Source organism: Phalangium opilio, unplaced genomic scaffold (assembly GCF_054372755.1).
Source record: "Phalangium opilio isolate 3A_F unplaced genomic scaffold, DU_Popi_V2 ptg001662l_1, whole genome shotgun sequence".
NCBI lineage: Eukaryota > Metazoa > Arthropoda > Arachnida > Opiliones > Phalangiidae > Phalangium > Phalangium opilio.
In genome coordinates this window covers 907,125-921,395 of record NW_028324260.1, presented here as the reverse complement: position 1 = coordinate 921,395, position 14,271 = coordinate 907,125, and the positions used below count along the sequence as shown (strand labels likewise).

The window sequence follows — 14,271 nt, the reverse complement described above, 5'->3', positions numbered from 1 at the left end:
TTTATTGGTAATTCTATAGGTTCTGTAGGCCCTTTCTACACCATCCTGTAATGCTATTCTCTTTATGATTTTGAGGCATCTCCATGTATGTTTATGTCATACTAAAGAACTAGTTTTAATTGAGATAAGCTCTACGTAGTTTATTGAAAAGGGTACAAATTAAGCTACGATGATGTTCTAGGTGTACTCCTTTTGTGTATTGGTTATTGAGTTACTGGGTTAGAACAATAGTACATTTTAGTATCAAAAAAGAAGAAATACGGCAGTTTTTACACAACTTGATAGCTGGTAATTAGTTAAAATGATCAAATATTACTATAAAATATCATAAAATGCTGATCCTAACTCAAGTTTACTCGAATATGGCTAGACTATTTCATATATTTTCTATTTAGCACACATTTTAAGGGATATTTTTACCAAAAAAGAATTGCATATTACGTAACACATGATTTGTTACAAACCTTGTCAACAACCTTTCTCTCCAGTGTTCGGAAGTGAAATGACTCTCTATAGTTTGCAAAATTCCCTTTTGGACACCCAACAGGTATATATTATATGACATTAAGGGGGAGGATGAGGTAGAACTTGATTCATAACAAAAGAATTTATCCCCATCTGTTTCTATTTATACGTAAACACATTCAAACGTGTCTAAGGGCTTTTGGGGGGGGCAGTGCCACTTGATTCCTTGCATTGCTATCAATGTAATTTATTTTTCATTAATTGGACCACCCACCAGGTTTTATTAAAGGGGCAGGGTTAAACCTTTATCCCCATCTAGTTTTTCTTTATACGTAAACATGTCCAGGCGTGTCTTAATGGCTTTTGGGGGGGGTCGAACCATTTGTATTGAATCAATGAAATTTATATTTAGAGTGATTTATAACTCACACAAATGTGTTATGTCCAAGTTTATGTCATTGAGGTGAGCGGTGACACATCCTACAATGGGGTTTAAGCATTTAATTGATTACAGGTGGTTGCCCCGAGGGCATTATTAGGACAAGTCTCAACAAGTTTAAGATGTTTCCGTTGCGTCAACAGAAAGGCTATATATCATTAAACCGAAGCATTGACTATACTATATTTATCAAAATTATCGGCAACGTAATCAAAAATTTGTGGAAAACGTAAAACGGTATTGAAAGAAGCATCATTCACAACGCATTTCGTGTTAGAAGTAAAAAACAATCGAAACGTTTTTGATCAACTACGTTACAATTGACCGACACTAAAACGATAATTTACATTTCCTAAAATCCCATAGGAATACATGGGGAAATGAATGATCCACCGAAACGAAAACAGTCATGTACATTGCATTTTAACAACACGAAACGAGTCATTTGAAAAACATTTCAAATGATTAAAAACGTTTCGATAAATTTTAGCTAGATTTATCAAAATTACTCTATGTTTCACCAAAAACAATTTTGATTTAGCAAAATTCCACCAATTGTTTTCTATTTAAATAAAAATGTATTACCTCTTGACCCCCCCCTCTTCGCAGAAACTAGTATAGCAACCTTTTACTATAACAAAGACTAAGCTAATTAAGTATTTCTAGGGAAACGTCAATCAATTCGAGCACGAGTATTAAAATACCAAAGTATATGTTTACAATGCCGAATCATTTACATAGTTTCACACTAGAATTTCACTGCTATTTACACTGTTCTAGGGAAAAACACTGATTTTAACTAACACCTTTAGAAAAGACATACATCCCTATATACTAAAACAGAATATAGCACCAGCGAAAAGTTCAAAGTACAACACAGAGTGTCATTTAGCTAATGCCAGTGCATGAATCATGGATTTCTACCAATAGAAGGAAATATTGTACGCAACATTTTTCTATAAAAATGCTTATTTGGGTTTCCTAAATTCCCCAAAGAATTGCATACAAAATTTGAAAAAGTACTGACTTGAGTTAATCCAGCTCACTTTGTTTCTTTATTTGCCTTAAAATGACGAAACGAGTCATTTGAAAAACAGTTCACATGACTAAAAACGTTGCGATGATTTTCGCAATATTTATCAAAATGATTCGATGAAAAGCATATTTTCATTTATTTCAGAATCATTAATTTCAATACATAACTAGATGGTGTTACAGACTTAAGGAATTTAATTTTCTATACCTCAAAACTAGCTTTTCTCTCATCGTTGCAATTTATTTATTTATTTATTTATTAAATAAGGCTCTAGGGATAGGGTCGTGAAGCCGCCAGGGCTTGGGTACGACCCCCTTCCAGGGCACAAGAGTCTAGATACAATACGAGAGTATATACAAACGGGGAATATTACAAACAGAAACGTACAAATGAACTAACAAAAGAGAGAAATCTTACGAAATGGTTAAATTTAAACATTCAGTTACGTCATTAAAAATGTTCCTTAATAATACATTTGAATATCATGAAAAATACTGGTTTCTACACCAATAGTTACAAAATTTGACTCCTGCTTTGACTAAATTTAATATAACACTATTATTAGTGGTTAGAGTCGCTTATTCTTGAGATGTTCAGACTTAAGGGTGGTGCTTCCCTCGATCGTTGTCTGATGCTCATAGATTTTTTTTAGTTACATTGGAATTTTTTGTCCTTCCTTTAATTTAACCACCCACTTGGTTTTATGAGGGTTAGGGGGAAGAGGTCGAACTTGATCCATAACAAAAGGATTTATCCCCATCCGTTCTTATTTTTACTTAAACACGTCGATCCCTACGTGTCTTAATGGGTTTAGGGGCATGGCCGAACCATTTGTATTGTTATGAATGGAATTTATTTTGTGATTTATTGCTTTGTTAGTTGGTGACTCTTCCTACCACGAAACATTTGATTCTAGGTGTTTGCCTTGAAGGCATTATCCTGACAAGTTTGAAAGGATATTTTTCGTGCGCTAACCGAAACCATGAAAATATATGAGTATTTTTCCAGAACTATAGTCTAGGAGACTAATTTCGTTCTTTTTTTTAAAGATGCCCGAAATAACGCTCTTTTATCATCTTTAACGTAGCAAATAATGTAACAAAGCAATCCTAAATACCCCATTTTACCTTCAATCTGACAGCTAAATCAAAAACTTTCAGTGCTTACAAGTAAACGCTGTATCAATCTAGGATTAATCAAAATATTTGTTAAAAAACAGTACATTTTTTAACCTTTTTTATCGCAAACCATACAATATATTGTGATTTTCCCGCTTGATGAAGTCTCTTAAGCAGATCTTAAATACTGGTTGGGGGTTCAACATTGTTAACAAGTTGGGTAGAGTAAAACAGTCCTTGCCAGATATTTACGCCCATACAGAACTTTGACGAGATTAAGATTGATTTAGCAGAAAAATCATGCTCTAATCCTTGTTTGTTTCAGTCATTCTCACAAAGTCTCTGATTTTTTAGTGAGGTTAACAGGTTTATTTAATCAGGGTTTACAAATAAACGTTAGAAGACGAAACGTTGTTGTGTGCCGTTTTTTATTAATGAATGATAAGAGAAATCCCTTGACTCTATCGCCCCCCATGATACGAATGCGTTAACACTTTTAAAATTAAGTGCTTCAAAGTCTTAATCCCTCGTTAGACGGACAGTGACCTTTTTCAGACAAAACCATAATTTTATTTTGGAATACTGGAATTATTTGTCCATATAGGACCAAATTGCTCTGGGTTTAGCTTTCTTTATTTACAAACCTTTCACAATCAATTGTGTCCCTTTTAAAGGTACTGGTCTATCACTAGCCAGTAGCGAAAATTATCATTAATCCCAAATTAACCCAATCAATAGCATTTCGGAGTTATACGCTTTTTGTTATGCCAGTTTTGTATACACATCGGTGGAGAAAGGTCTTTTGTTCTATTCCTGCGAAAGACATCTAATGTTTGGACTTGTTTTGAGAATTTTGATCCTCAGATAAACCTTTTCATAACGAATACTAGCTCAATTGGCGCTGTCTCTACTATAAAACTTTCGAAATTTAGCCTCTTAAGGAATTAAATATGTTATATTTAAATGCCTAGTTGCTACCTGGTTGATTAAAAATATTTTATTGCCTATTCCGTAAACACGTTCAGGCAAGGGCTTTAGGAGGTGGTTGACCCGTGCTATTGCATTGTTATGAACGGAATTAATTTTGTGATTCATTGCTTTTTTTTAATTGTGTAGGCTGACTTCTCTCCTACACAATCATAGTGTGACTCATGACCGTGAGAAACTATCTTTTCATAGGCTAGAAATTTTTTTGAAAAGTGTACAATGGTTTTTATGACCTATTAAGGAAATTCGGAACCATATTATTTAACAGACGTGAAGATAACAAAGGATATTTTCACAATTGAGAATCTCTAGAAACGCTTTACGCACCCTGTTTTTTATTTATTACAAGTACTGTCCCTTATTTGCTGTGTTTGTAACAAAAAATCTATTTATTGGCCACTCTTTTCTTGACAATTTATTTGACATAAAGCAAATCCATCGTTATTTTATTATAAAATCGGAAAACTATTAACAGTTGTGTGTCCGAAAATGCATAGTGAGAAAACATCTGATGACTGATAAGCAATAAATCAGGCTATTGTTGAACGATTAAGGAATGTGGGCGTGTCTATTAAGAAATTTCGTTAGCTTAAGGTAGCATTTTTTTGAAAAATGTACAATGATTTTATGACCTGTTAGAGAAATTCGGAACGTTATTATTTAACAGACTTGAAGATAACAAAGGATATTTTCTCATTTGAGAATCTCCAGAAATGCTTTACACACCATGTTTTTTTTATTTATTACCCCAAAAAAATTGTCCCTTATTTGCAGTGTTTATAACAAAATTCTATTTATAGGCCGCTCTTTTGTTGACAATTTATTTGACATAAAGCAAATCCAACGTTCTTTAGTTATAAAATCGGTAAACTATTAACAGGCGTGTGTCAGAAATGCATTGTCAGAAAACATCTGGTGACTGAGGAGGCAATAAATCAGGCTATTGTTAAATTATTGAGGAATGTGGACGTGTCTATTAAGAAATTTAGTATAAAAGCGGCTTAGGAAATGATCAATATACACAGTCGATCTTCAAACACCGAAAGCTAAACATGGATCCTGAAACTCTTAGTACAACTTTGAACGAACTGACTATAAATAGACCCTGGCCGTTACGTTTAATATATGAGTTTTATTTCTACCTATGCGCCTATCTGCGAATAGATCCGATGTACGGACCTCAGACTCTACCACAACTCGTAGTACAGGCTGACTTAAATGTCATTCAAGCCTGCCTCGACTTACTTGAGTATATGAAAACAGTTGTTCGAACACTACTACTGTACTACTATAGATGAATTGGAAAACCTAAGTAATCTAATTCCGAGTCCCTTAAGAACTGAATATGTAGATCGCCTGGCGAAACGACAAGCAGAAATTGAGCGTGGTATACGAGAAGTAACACTAATCGCCGACTTCAACAATTCACAATATGACAAAGAGATAGCCGCGTTTTAAGACGGAAAAGATCAACGACCACCCGTAGAGGAGATACTATTGTACGATACCTTGGAGAGGGAGAACGGTTCTGCAGCGGCTCTTTCTGACGAAGAAATTGATGTACAATGGGGAGCAGGAGCCCAGGACGCGCCCACATCTATTGACAACGTACCTTCTTGCGAGATAATAGGACAAAGTGAGAGATTTTACAAACATTTTAACATGTATGGTAGAGAGGTGGTTCTCAGAGTTACTGAAGATCCCATAGCTAGTGTATGTACCGTAACCAAATGTGTTCTTAGTAAGTACAAGCCTACAGACTACGTCCAAATTACTTTAAAGAGTGCGACAAATATTTGTAGGTCTGAACTAGAATTATCTTTTAGAAGAGCAGATCAAGTTGACCCCAATATTCTTTTTGACCAGCTTAGTGTTATGCTCTATGATGACGAAATGGAAGCATTTTTCCTAGGTCCTGTTAAAATTATTTTTAGCATTGTAAGAATACCGGAGGGTAAAGGGGGCCCTGTAGCACGAGGGATTAAACCTTTCAATCTATTCTGTAAAGATAGACGAGGTATTGTACGTATAGTCAATTCTGACAACCTGTGTTTAGCTCAAGCGTTATGTGTAGCTATGACTCATAGAGCTTACGCCGACGATACAACGGGTGACAAGACTCTAAAAACGCGATATGTAACTATATCTAAAATAGATTCAAAGAGCACACTACAAAGAAATGAGGCTTTAGATTTATGTTATAGGGCCGATGTAAAAGTTAGTGAGTGTGGGACTGCCGAATCGTTTGAAAGATTCAAATCTTATTTAAATCAATATTCGATTTTCGTCTACAAATTCGAAAATAGCGTCCCTGTTTTGATTTTAGGCGAAAATGATCCATATGATACTAGGCCCCGCCTCTTTTTATTGAATGAAAATAACCATTATAACGTTATTACAAAATTAAGGCCACTTTTTAGCCACGACCGATTCTGCGAAAAATGTCTCGTACCCTATTGGCGAATACAGTCCCATAAATGTAATGACTTTTGTTTTAGTTGCATGAGACCCACTATCTGCCAAGGCTCCCAGATAGCTTGTGAGTCTTGTTTACGGAAATTCTTAGGCGATTATTGCTATCAAAGCCACTTAGCATCTTCCAGCGCTAAAAAGTCCCTATGTGAGCGCCTTTTTCACTGTAAAGACTGTTTAAAAATTATTGATTTTTCTCGAAGAACCGAAATGCATAAGTGTGATGAGATATATTGCCATGTCTGTAAGAAATATCAGCCGAGCAATCACTTATGTTATATCCAGGTTATCAAAGCCAAACCACTGGAAGTGCCATCCGTTAAGAAACCTAGACCTAATCAGCCAAATCTTATGTACATTTTCTTTGAAGTAGAATGCGTGCAAACTAAGGTGTGTCTGTAAAGGTTAGGAGCCTATGAACACCAGGCTATCCTATAAGTCAGCATAACCGTGTGTGAGCGTTGTATAGATGAAACATCCCTAAATTTTAACTGTAATATGTGTAGTCAGTTTGGTAAGCGTAAGCAAAAATTTTCAGGCGGTAATCCTATAGCTTTATTTTTAGATTATTTAATGCAATTGCATGCCGTTAAGAACGTCATCATACTGTCTCACTATGGCAGGAATTATGATAATCAACTACTAATTCGAGAAATCATAAATAGAGATGAAAAATTCGTTCCATCTTTGAAAATTAACGGAACTCGAATTTTAGAAATGAAATTGTTTAACTTGCTATTTCTGGACTCCTATAATTTCATCCCTGTAGCTTTAGCAAAGTTTCCCGCCACTTTCGGTATACCCAATACTGCCAAAGGGCATTTTCCACATTTTTTATTCAATGTAATAGAACACAATTTTGATGTAAATAGACAGAATGAAACCAACTATGTTATAGAAAGTAATCTCCCCCCTATCGAAGCTTATGGTTGTCAATATTTTACAAGGAAGAATTTAGATATCTTTTTAAAATGGCATAACGCAGAAGATAGTAAAGGTAAAGGTTTCGACTTCCTGAAGGAACTCAATTATTATTGTGAGAACGATACGGTTTTACTATTCCTAGGTTGTTTAACGTTTTGTACACTACTCTTTAAAGTAACGGGTGTAGATCCATTTAATTGCGGCGCAATTACTCTTCCTGGCGTTTGCTCTCACGTGTTTCGCAGGAATTATCTTAAACCCGATACTATAGGCATCATACCCGCTAATTATTAAAGACTTAGCGAAAATCAATCATTAGGGGCTATAGAATGGTTGGAGTGGACCGCCCAAAAAAGAAACATATCTATCGAATCCTCCTTTAGAGGGAGAGAAACCAGAATACAAAAACTTAGAGTAGACGGCTTTTGTGAAAGCAACAAGGAAATAATCGAGTATTGGGGGTGTTTCTATCATGGGTGTAAAATACACTTTCCTTTAAACAGAAACAAGGCTTTGCATGGAGATCCTGCACAGACTTTGAACTCTAGATCCTGCACAGACTTTGAACTCTAGATCCTGCACAGACTTTGAATTCTAGATATTTTAGAAGCATGAACGTGCTAGCCAAATTAGAATCTCTCAATTATACAGTAAATGTCATGTGGGAGTGTGACTGGCAGAAGGAAAAATTAAATAAACCAGAAATAATAGAGTTTTTAAAATGTAATGACCTTAAGCCTAAAATAGTAAAAAGATTAGACCCTCGCGAGCCATTCTTCGGGGGAGATGTTGCGCAACAAAACTATATCATAAAACAACAGGATCGGAGCGTATTCATTACGTCGATTTCACAAGTCTATACCCATTCATTAATAAAACCACCAAGATACCTATAGGACATCCTGAAATCATATTAGATAACTTTCCAGACATATTTTCGTTTGATGGACTTCTTAAGTGCGACGTATTACCGGCCCAAAACCTAATTCATCCTGTTTTGCCTGCTCGTATTAACGGGAAATTAACATTTCCATTATGTTACACATGTTGTAAAACCCAATTTCAAGGTGATTGCGAACAAACTACAGAACACAGAGAATTGCGAGGCACATGGGTAGTAGACGAGTTACGTCATGCAGTAGAGAATGGCTACAAAATCACACGAATGTACGAGGCTTGGTCATACAAAGTGACACAGTATGATCCCAAAACAAAACAGGGAGGACTGTTTAAAGATTATGTTAATACCTTTTTAGAGTATAAAACCCTAGCTAGCGGCTTTCCAGCAGATTTCCAGACTCAAGAAGATAAGGAGAACTATGTCAAAAGTTTCAAAGACACAGAGGGTGTAGAACTGGATATCACTAAAGTAGAGAAAAACGAAGGTCTTAGATGCCTTAGCAAACTTATGCTCAACTCTTTTTGGGGTAAATTTGGCCAGAAAACAAGACACACCTCTACAGAACTAATCAAAGATGCCAACAAATTGTACGGATTAATATTAAATCCAGACTTTTAGGTTAAAAGTTTACTAACAATCAATGAAAACACAGTACTTGTAAAATACGAACACATTCTAGAAAACGAGATTGTGCACAAACACACAAACGTAGTTATCGCCTGTTACACAACAGCTATGGCCCGATTACATTTACTAAAACATCTTGAAAAGGTCGGTGACCTTTGTTTTTATTATGACACTGAAAGTTTAGTGTACCTCTCGCCAGACGGCGCTCATTTGCTACCCACTGGCGATTATTTAGGGGAGCTCAAAAATGAATTAGAATCTTATGGGCAAGACGCGTATATTTGTGAATGGGGGAGTGCTGGACCAAAGAACTATTCTATGGATATTCTAGACCCTAAAACCGGCAAAAAAACTAACATTATCAAAGTTAAAGGATTTTATTTAAACGCCTCTACTGAAAATTATATAAATTTCGAAACAATGAAGAAACTATTGGGAGTAAACAATGAAGGTGAGCCCCAAGTGAACTCGGTTCAAGTCCCTATTGGCCCTCAAATCAGACGTCTACAAGATCACACTCTGATCACGATCAACCAGACCAAAACATATCAGGTCGTAGTGGATAAAGTTAGAATTCTACCTGAATATAAAACTGCCCCCTACGGTTATATTAATTAGAATCTTTGACATTTTCCACATAAGTTACTTGTATATATTTCAGATACCCAGTAGCAGTATTTTAATTAGTATCTCAAGTATTATCTCAAATATTATTTTTAGTATTATTAACGTACTTCAATTAATAACATGTAACAATATTTTAACGAATACGCAGCGTTTTTGGTAATATTTTTGCATTTAGTAAGCTTTTTTAATTAGTATATATTAGCACTTTAGTATAAAAATAAGTATTGAATTGTTTTGTATAAGTGTAATTTTTATTTTTTGATGATAATTATAACGTTTTTTAGTAATATTTCCATATTTTTATCAGTAATCGTATATCAGTATTTTAGCGTGTATAGCGCGTCAGAAAAAATATATTTTTTCGTCAATCCCGTGAACATTTTAGTTTAATAACTAGCCTGATATTTGTACTAAAATCGTATAATATCCATTGTAGCTTTTAATTCTTATTAAAAGTAGTATTGTTATATTTTCTATGAAGGTACATGGGTATATATGTACTTAATAATCTCTCGTGTAGTAATATTGTTCTATTTTCTATGAAGGTATATGTCAATATAGGTGCTTAATCATCTCGTAATATACGTATAAAAGTACGATTTTTTGAAGTAGTATTAATATTGCATTTTAGTGAATTTGTTTGATATCAAAATCAGTGTAATTCTTGCTTTTTGATGATGTTTTTAGTAACGATTGCGTATTTTAACTGTATATCAATATTTTAGCGCGTATATATTTTTCAGTCAATCCTATGAGGATTTTTAATTTAATAACTAGTATTGTGCTTATTTGCCATGTATTCTATGTAATTCGTATTTTATGATGTTTTTTAGTAATTTTTTGCATTTTAGCTCAAGTAATTGTACTTATTCTCCAAATTCGTATTAAAACTAATGTGAATCAATTTTATTTATGGTGCTTTATAGAAGGTACATGGATATATATGTACTTAATAATCACGCATGCAGTAATATGGTTCTATTTTCTATGATGGTAAATGTTTATGTGCTTAATCATCTTGTACTACTATTTTTTTGAAGTAGTATTAATTTTGCATTTTAGTGAATTTGTTTGTTATCAAAACCATTATAATTCGTATTTTCTAATGATGTTTTTAGTAACGATTGCGCATTTTAGCCGTATATCAATATTTTAGCGCGTATGAAAAAATATATTTTTAATTTAATAACTAATATTGTGCTTGTTTGCCATGTATTCTACGTAACGCGTATTTTCTAATGTTTTTTTAGTAATAGTTGTTCATTTTAACTAATTACCAGCTATCAAGTTGTGTAAAAACTGCCGTATTTCTTTTTTGATACTAAAATGTACTATTGTTCTAACCCAGTAACTCAATAACCAATACACAAAAGAGTACACCTAGAACATCATCATAGCTTAGTTTTCAATAAACTACGTAGAGCTTATCTCAATTAAAACTGGTTCTTTAATATAACATAAGCATACATGGAGACCTCAAAATCATACAGAGAATAGCATTACAGGATGGTGTAGAAAGGGCCTACTGAACCTATAAAAATCATATCCTAAATGTACACAATATCCTAAAGATACACCTAGTAATAACAATACAAAACATGAGTACACCTAGAACCGCATCGTAGCTTAATTGGTACCTTTTGCAATGTAAACCATATCTCAATTAAAACTAGTTCTTTAGTATGACATAAACATACATGGAGATACCTCAAAATCATAAAGAGAATAGCATTACAGAATGGTGTAGAAAGGGCCTACAGAACCTATAGAATTACCAATAAATCATCCCCTAAATGTACACAATATCCTACAATACCACTATGGACACTGAATGTAGTCACCATGGACAAGTCACGTGACTTCATACCGATACACCAAAAATAAATTCAAATTTCCCGTCAACAATATCACGTGGTACGTGCCGTCCCCCCCAACCATATTTTCCCCCTTCAGGCACGGTACCATCTAGAGGAACGAGATAGATAGAAAAGGGGGGCAACAAATGGGGCTACGTAAAGGCAGCCTGTATACCGAATTAATTCGGTATACAGGCGTCTACACTCTCTCAGATACCACGCGATTTACTTCAGACCACAGCCTTTCAATTCTTGTGTTGTGCACACTTAATCCAGTTATAAAGCTTCCTCCATTTAAACCACGGCTAGTCAACATAAACCTTGCCACATCGACGTTTTCGACACCCATATCACCACGCACTCGAGATGGCAAACCAAAATTTCCGACACTTTCAACGAATAAACCCAAAACAGTATCAGCTCTATTGTTTGTCGCGCAATGTAAGTGCAACAAGTACCTACTAAAACCGTCTATTAAGCCGTGGAAAACAAAACGCCAACTTATTAATTTGTGGTTGCTGTCCATGTGCCTAAAAATAAAATTTGAATCGCTTTATTTATAGAATATGCATCATAGCACTAGAAGTATGACAAGAAAGGTAAATAAGAATTGATGAAATGATAGTACTTGGTGTTTAATTTTTTAGATAGTTTAACTTTAAAAGTACTTGAAAATATGAAAATTGTAGCCAGGAATATATGGAAACAGAAGCTGGAAAAAATATCAGCTAGATATTTATTTCTTCTTTTACCATCTACTCCTGTTGAGACTAATAAGTGAATTTTCTTAAATGAAAATTAAACGTTGAAGTTATTGTAATTTTTACACTTATGTTTAGATATATATATATATGGTAGTATAGTGGAAAACATCATTAAAGGAATAATGAAGATAAATTTGTTTTTAACCGACTAAGTGAATTTTCCACCTATTAAGGCTAAGAGGCATAATTAGAGAGAATTATGTTACTTATGATTGTACTAATATAGGGGAAAATCGTCTGATTATAGACCGTGATTTTTTAAACCTAAAAGGATTTTAACCTAAGCATTTCTTTTACCACAATGCATTTGCGCCTTTGACTTTGTATTTTCTTCTCCTTATGGGCTCTCTTCGCCGAAGGGCTCTTCCTACAGGATCTAAAATATTTAGACGTTCCCTTATCCGCCATCGTGGAACGTCTTGAACTCCTACGCTTCGAAGACCTCCTATTACACACGTTTCACCAATATTATGTGTGTTTTTTAATATGCTGCGTATTCTTTCGTCTAAATGTTCATTTGAAATTTCTTGAGGAGAAGAAATTTCAAAGGTTACACGACGTCGAAATAGTGTGCTGACACTTATTCCAAGCACCTCCGAAGTTCTTTGCCATGATAAGTTCATTCTTTCTCTGCACCACAGAATTTGGTTTCTGGATACTTCGTACGCAGGCCTGCCAACATTATGCGTTCTAATTATAGGACAAGTATATGGGTCTGACACACAGTCAATTTGAACGTTTAAAATGTCTCCAAGTTCATCTCGAACAGCTATTAGTCCATTGTAAATTGTAGTTAAGGTTTCGGTCAACCTTATTCTTTCAACAGACAATTCAAAAGTTAGAATAGACGTGATGAAACTTCTTATTATAAAGCTGTGGTTTTCAAGCCGCCTATTATAAATCTCGATTACATTTAAATCGTCGCTATAGCGACATCTTTGAAGTGACTCAAACCAAACTTGCAAATCTCTCAAATATTCATCTAAATCGTTGCACTGACAATAACAAATGCTGGAAAGTACCACCAAAATAAATAAAACAAAATTTTGAACCATTTTTCACTCCTAAATTGTAACAAATAATTTGGAGAGCGCTACAAAGAATTTGTCCGTACAACCAGCTTTTTCAAACTAAACTTGCAATTTCTAACAAACTTTCGCTACGGATTGACTTCGTCTCTAGAATGGGATGGTTAAATCCACAAGTATAATCTCACTGTAAATATTTACGTATACTGTAGCTATAAACAACTGACAACTCTTAATATAAAAGTACTTTAAAGTCAGCCGTGGCGTACCTGTACTAAACTTCTCTATAATGGCCAAAAACGTCTGATGGGTTTGAGCCGTTTCACGACTCGCTTCTTTGAAGTGGGGGAACTAAAGTGGGGATGACCCAAATGGGAAAAATTCAAAAACCTAAAATTCTACGATGTACTAGGAATTACTGGAAACGAGTGTAAGTGCGAGAACGGTGCACAGATAACGAAAACGAGAAAACAGGTTTGACTGTTTGTTCCTATTATATATAAACCAGTGGAGGGGTTAGTTATTCCGTGTTCCTATAGCCGCCGAGGGCTTTACCAATACTTTGCTGGGAGCCTAGGAAAACAAGTCTGTTGACGGACGACGGTCGGGACTCAGGGTCGCCAAACAGTAGTACAATACCATAGCTATCCCCTTCGCTTTATTAAGGAGGGTTGGGAATGCGAGAGGTAAAATACTAGATCGTCAACCTATTTCTTACTTTTGCATAAGTAAATGACATTGAAAAATAAGTTATAGAGTAACGACAAAATATTTTCACAAATTGAGGCCCAAATGGGAGAATTTTGAGGCCCCTTCGAAATATCAACTTAGGCTTCAGCCTATCCCAGCCTACCCGTACACAATTAAAAAGAATCTCAACTCCCAGTCTCCGATAAGCGAGGCGCGTTTAAAGAAAAAACAAGTTGCCCCTATTTAACTACAGCTATTTATCATTTAACGTTTTATTGAATTAAAGTTGTGAAACTTGAGTTGGGGAGAGCGCGTCTCTGTTGCGCGAAATTTCACA

General features: G+C 34.8%; 1 protein-coding gene across 1 annotated transcript; it reads right to left on the bottom strand.

Annotated features, from left to right (window-relative positions):
* Positions 1-11,651: 11,651 nt before the first annotated feature.
* On the bottom strand, positions 11,652-13,753 carry LOC149583073 (uncharacterized). Its single transcript, XM_089864098.1, has 2 exons — positions 12,514-13,753; positions 11,652-11,982 (listed from the first exon to the last, which is right to left on the bottom strand). The coding sequence occupies exons 1-2, from the start codon at positions 13,269-13,271 to the stop codon at positions 11,652-11,654; spliced, it is 1,089 nt and encodes a 362-aa protein (XP_089720224.1). The 5' UTR covers positions 13,272-13,753.
* Between the last annotated feature and the right edge of the window lie 518 nt (positions 13,754-14,271).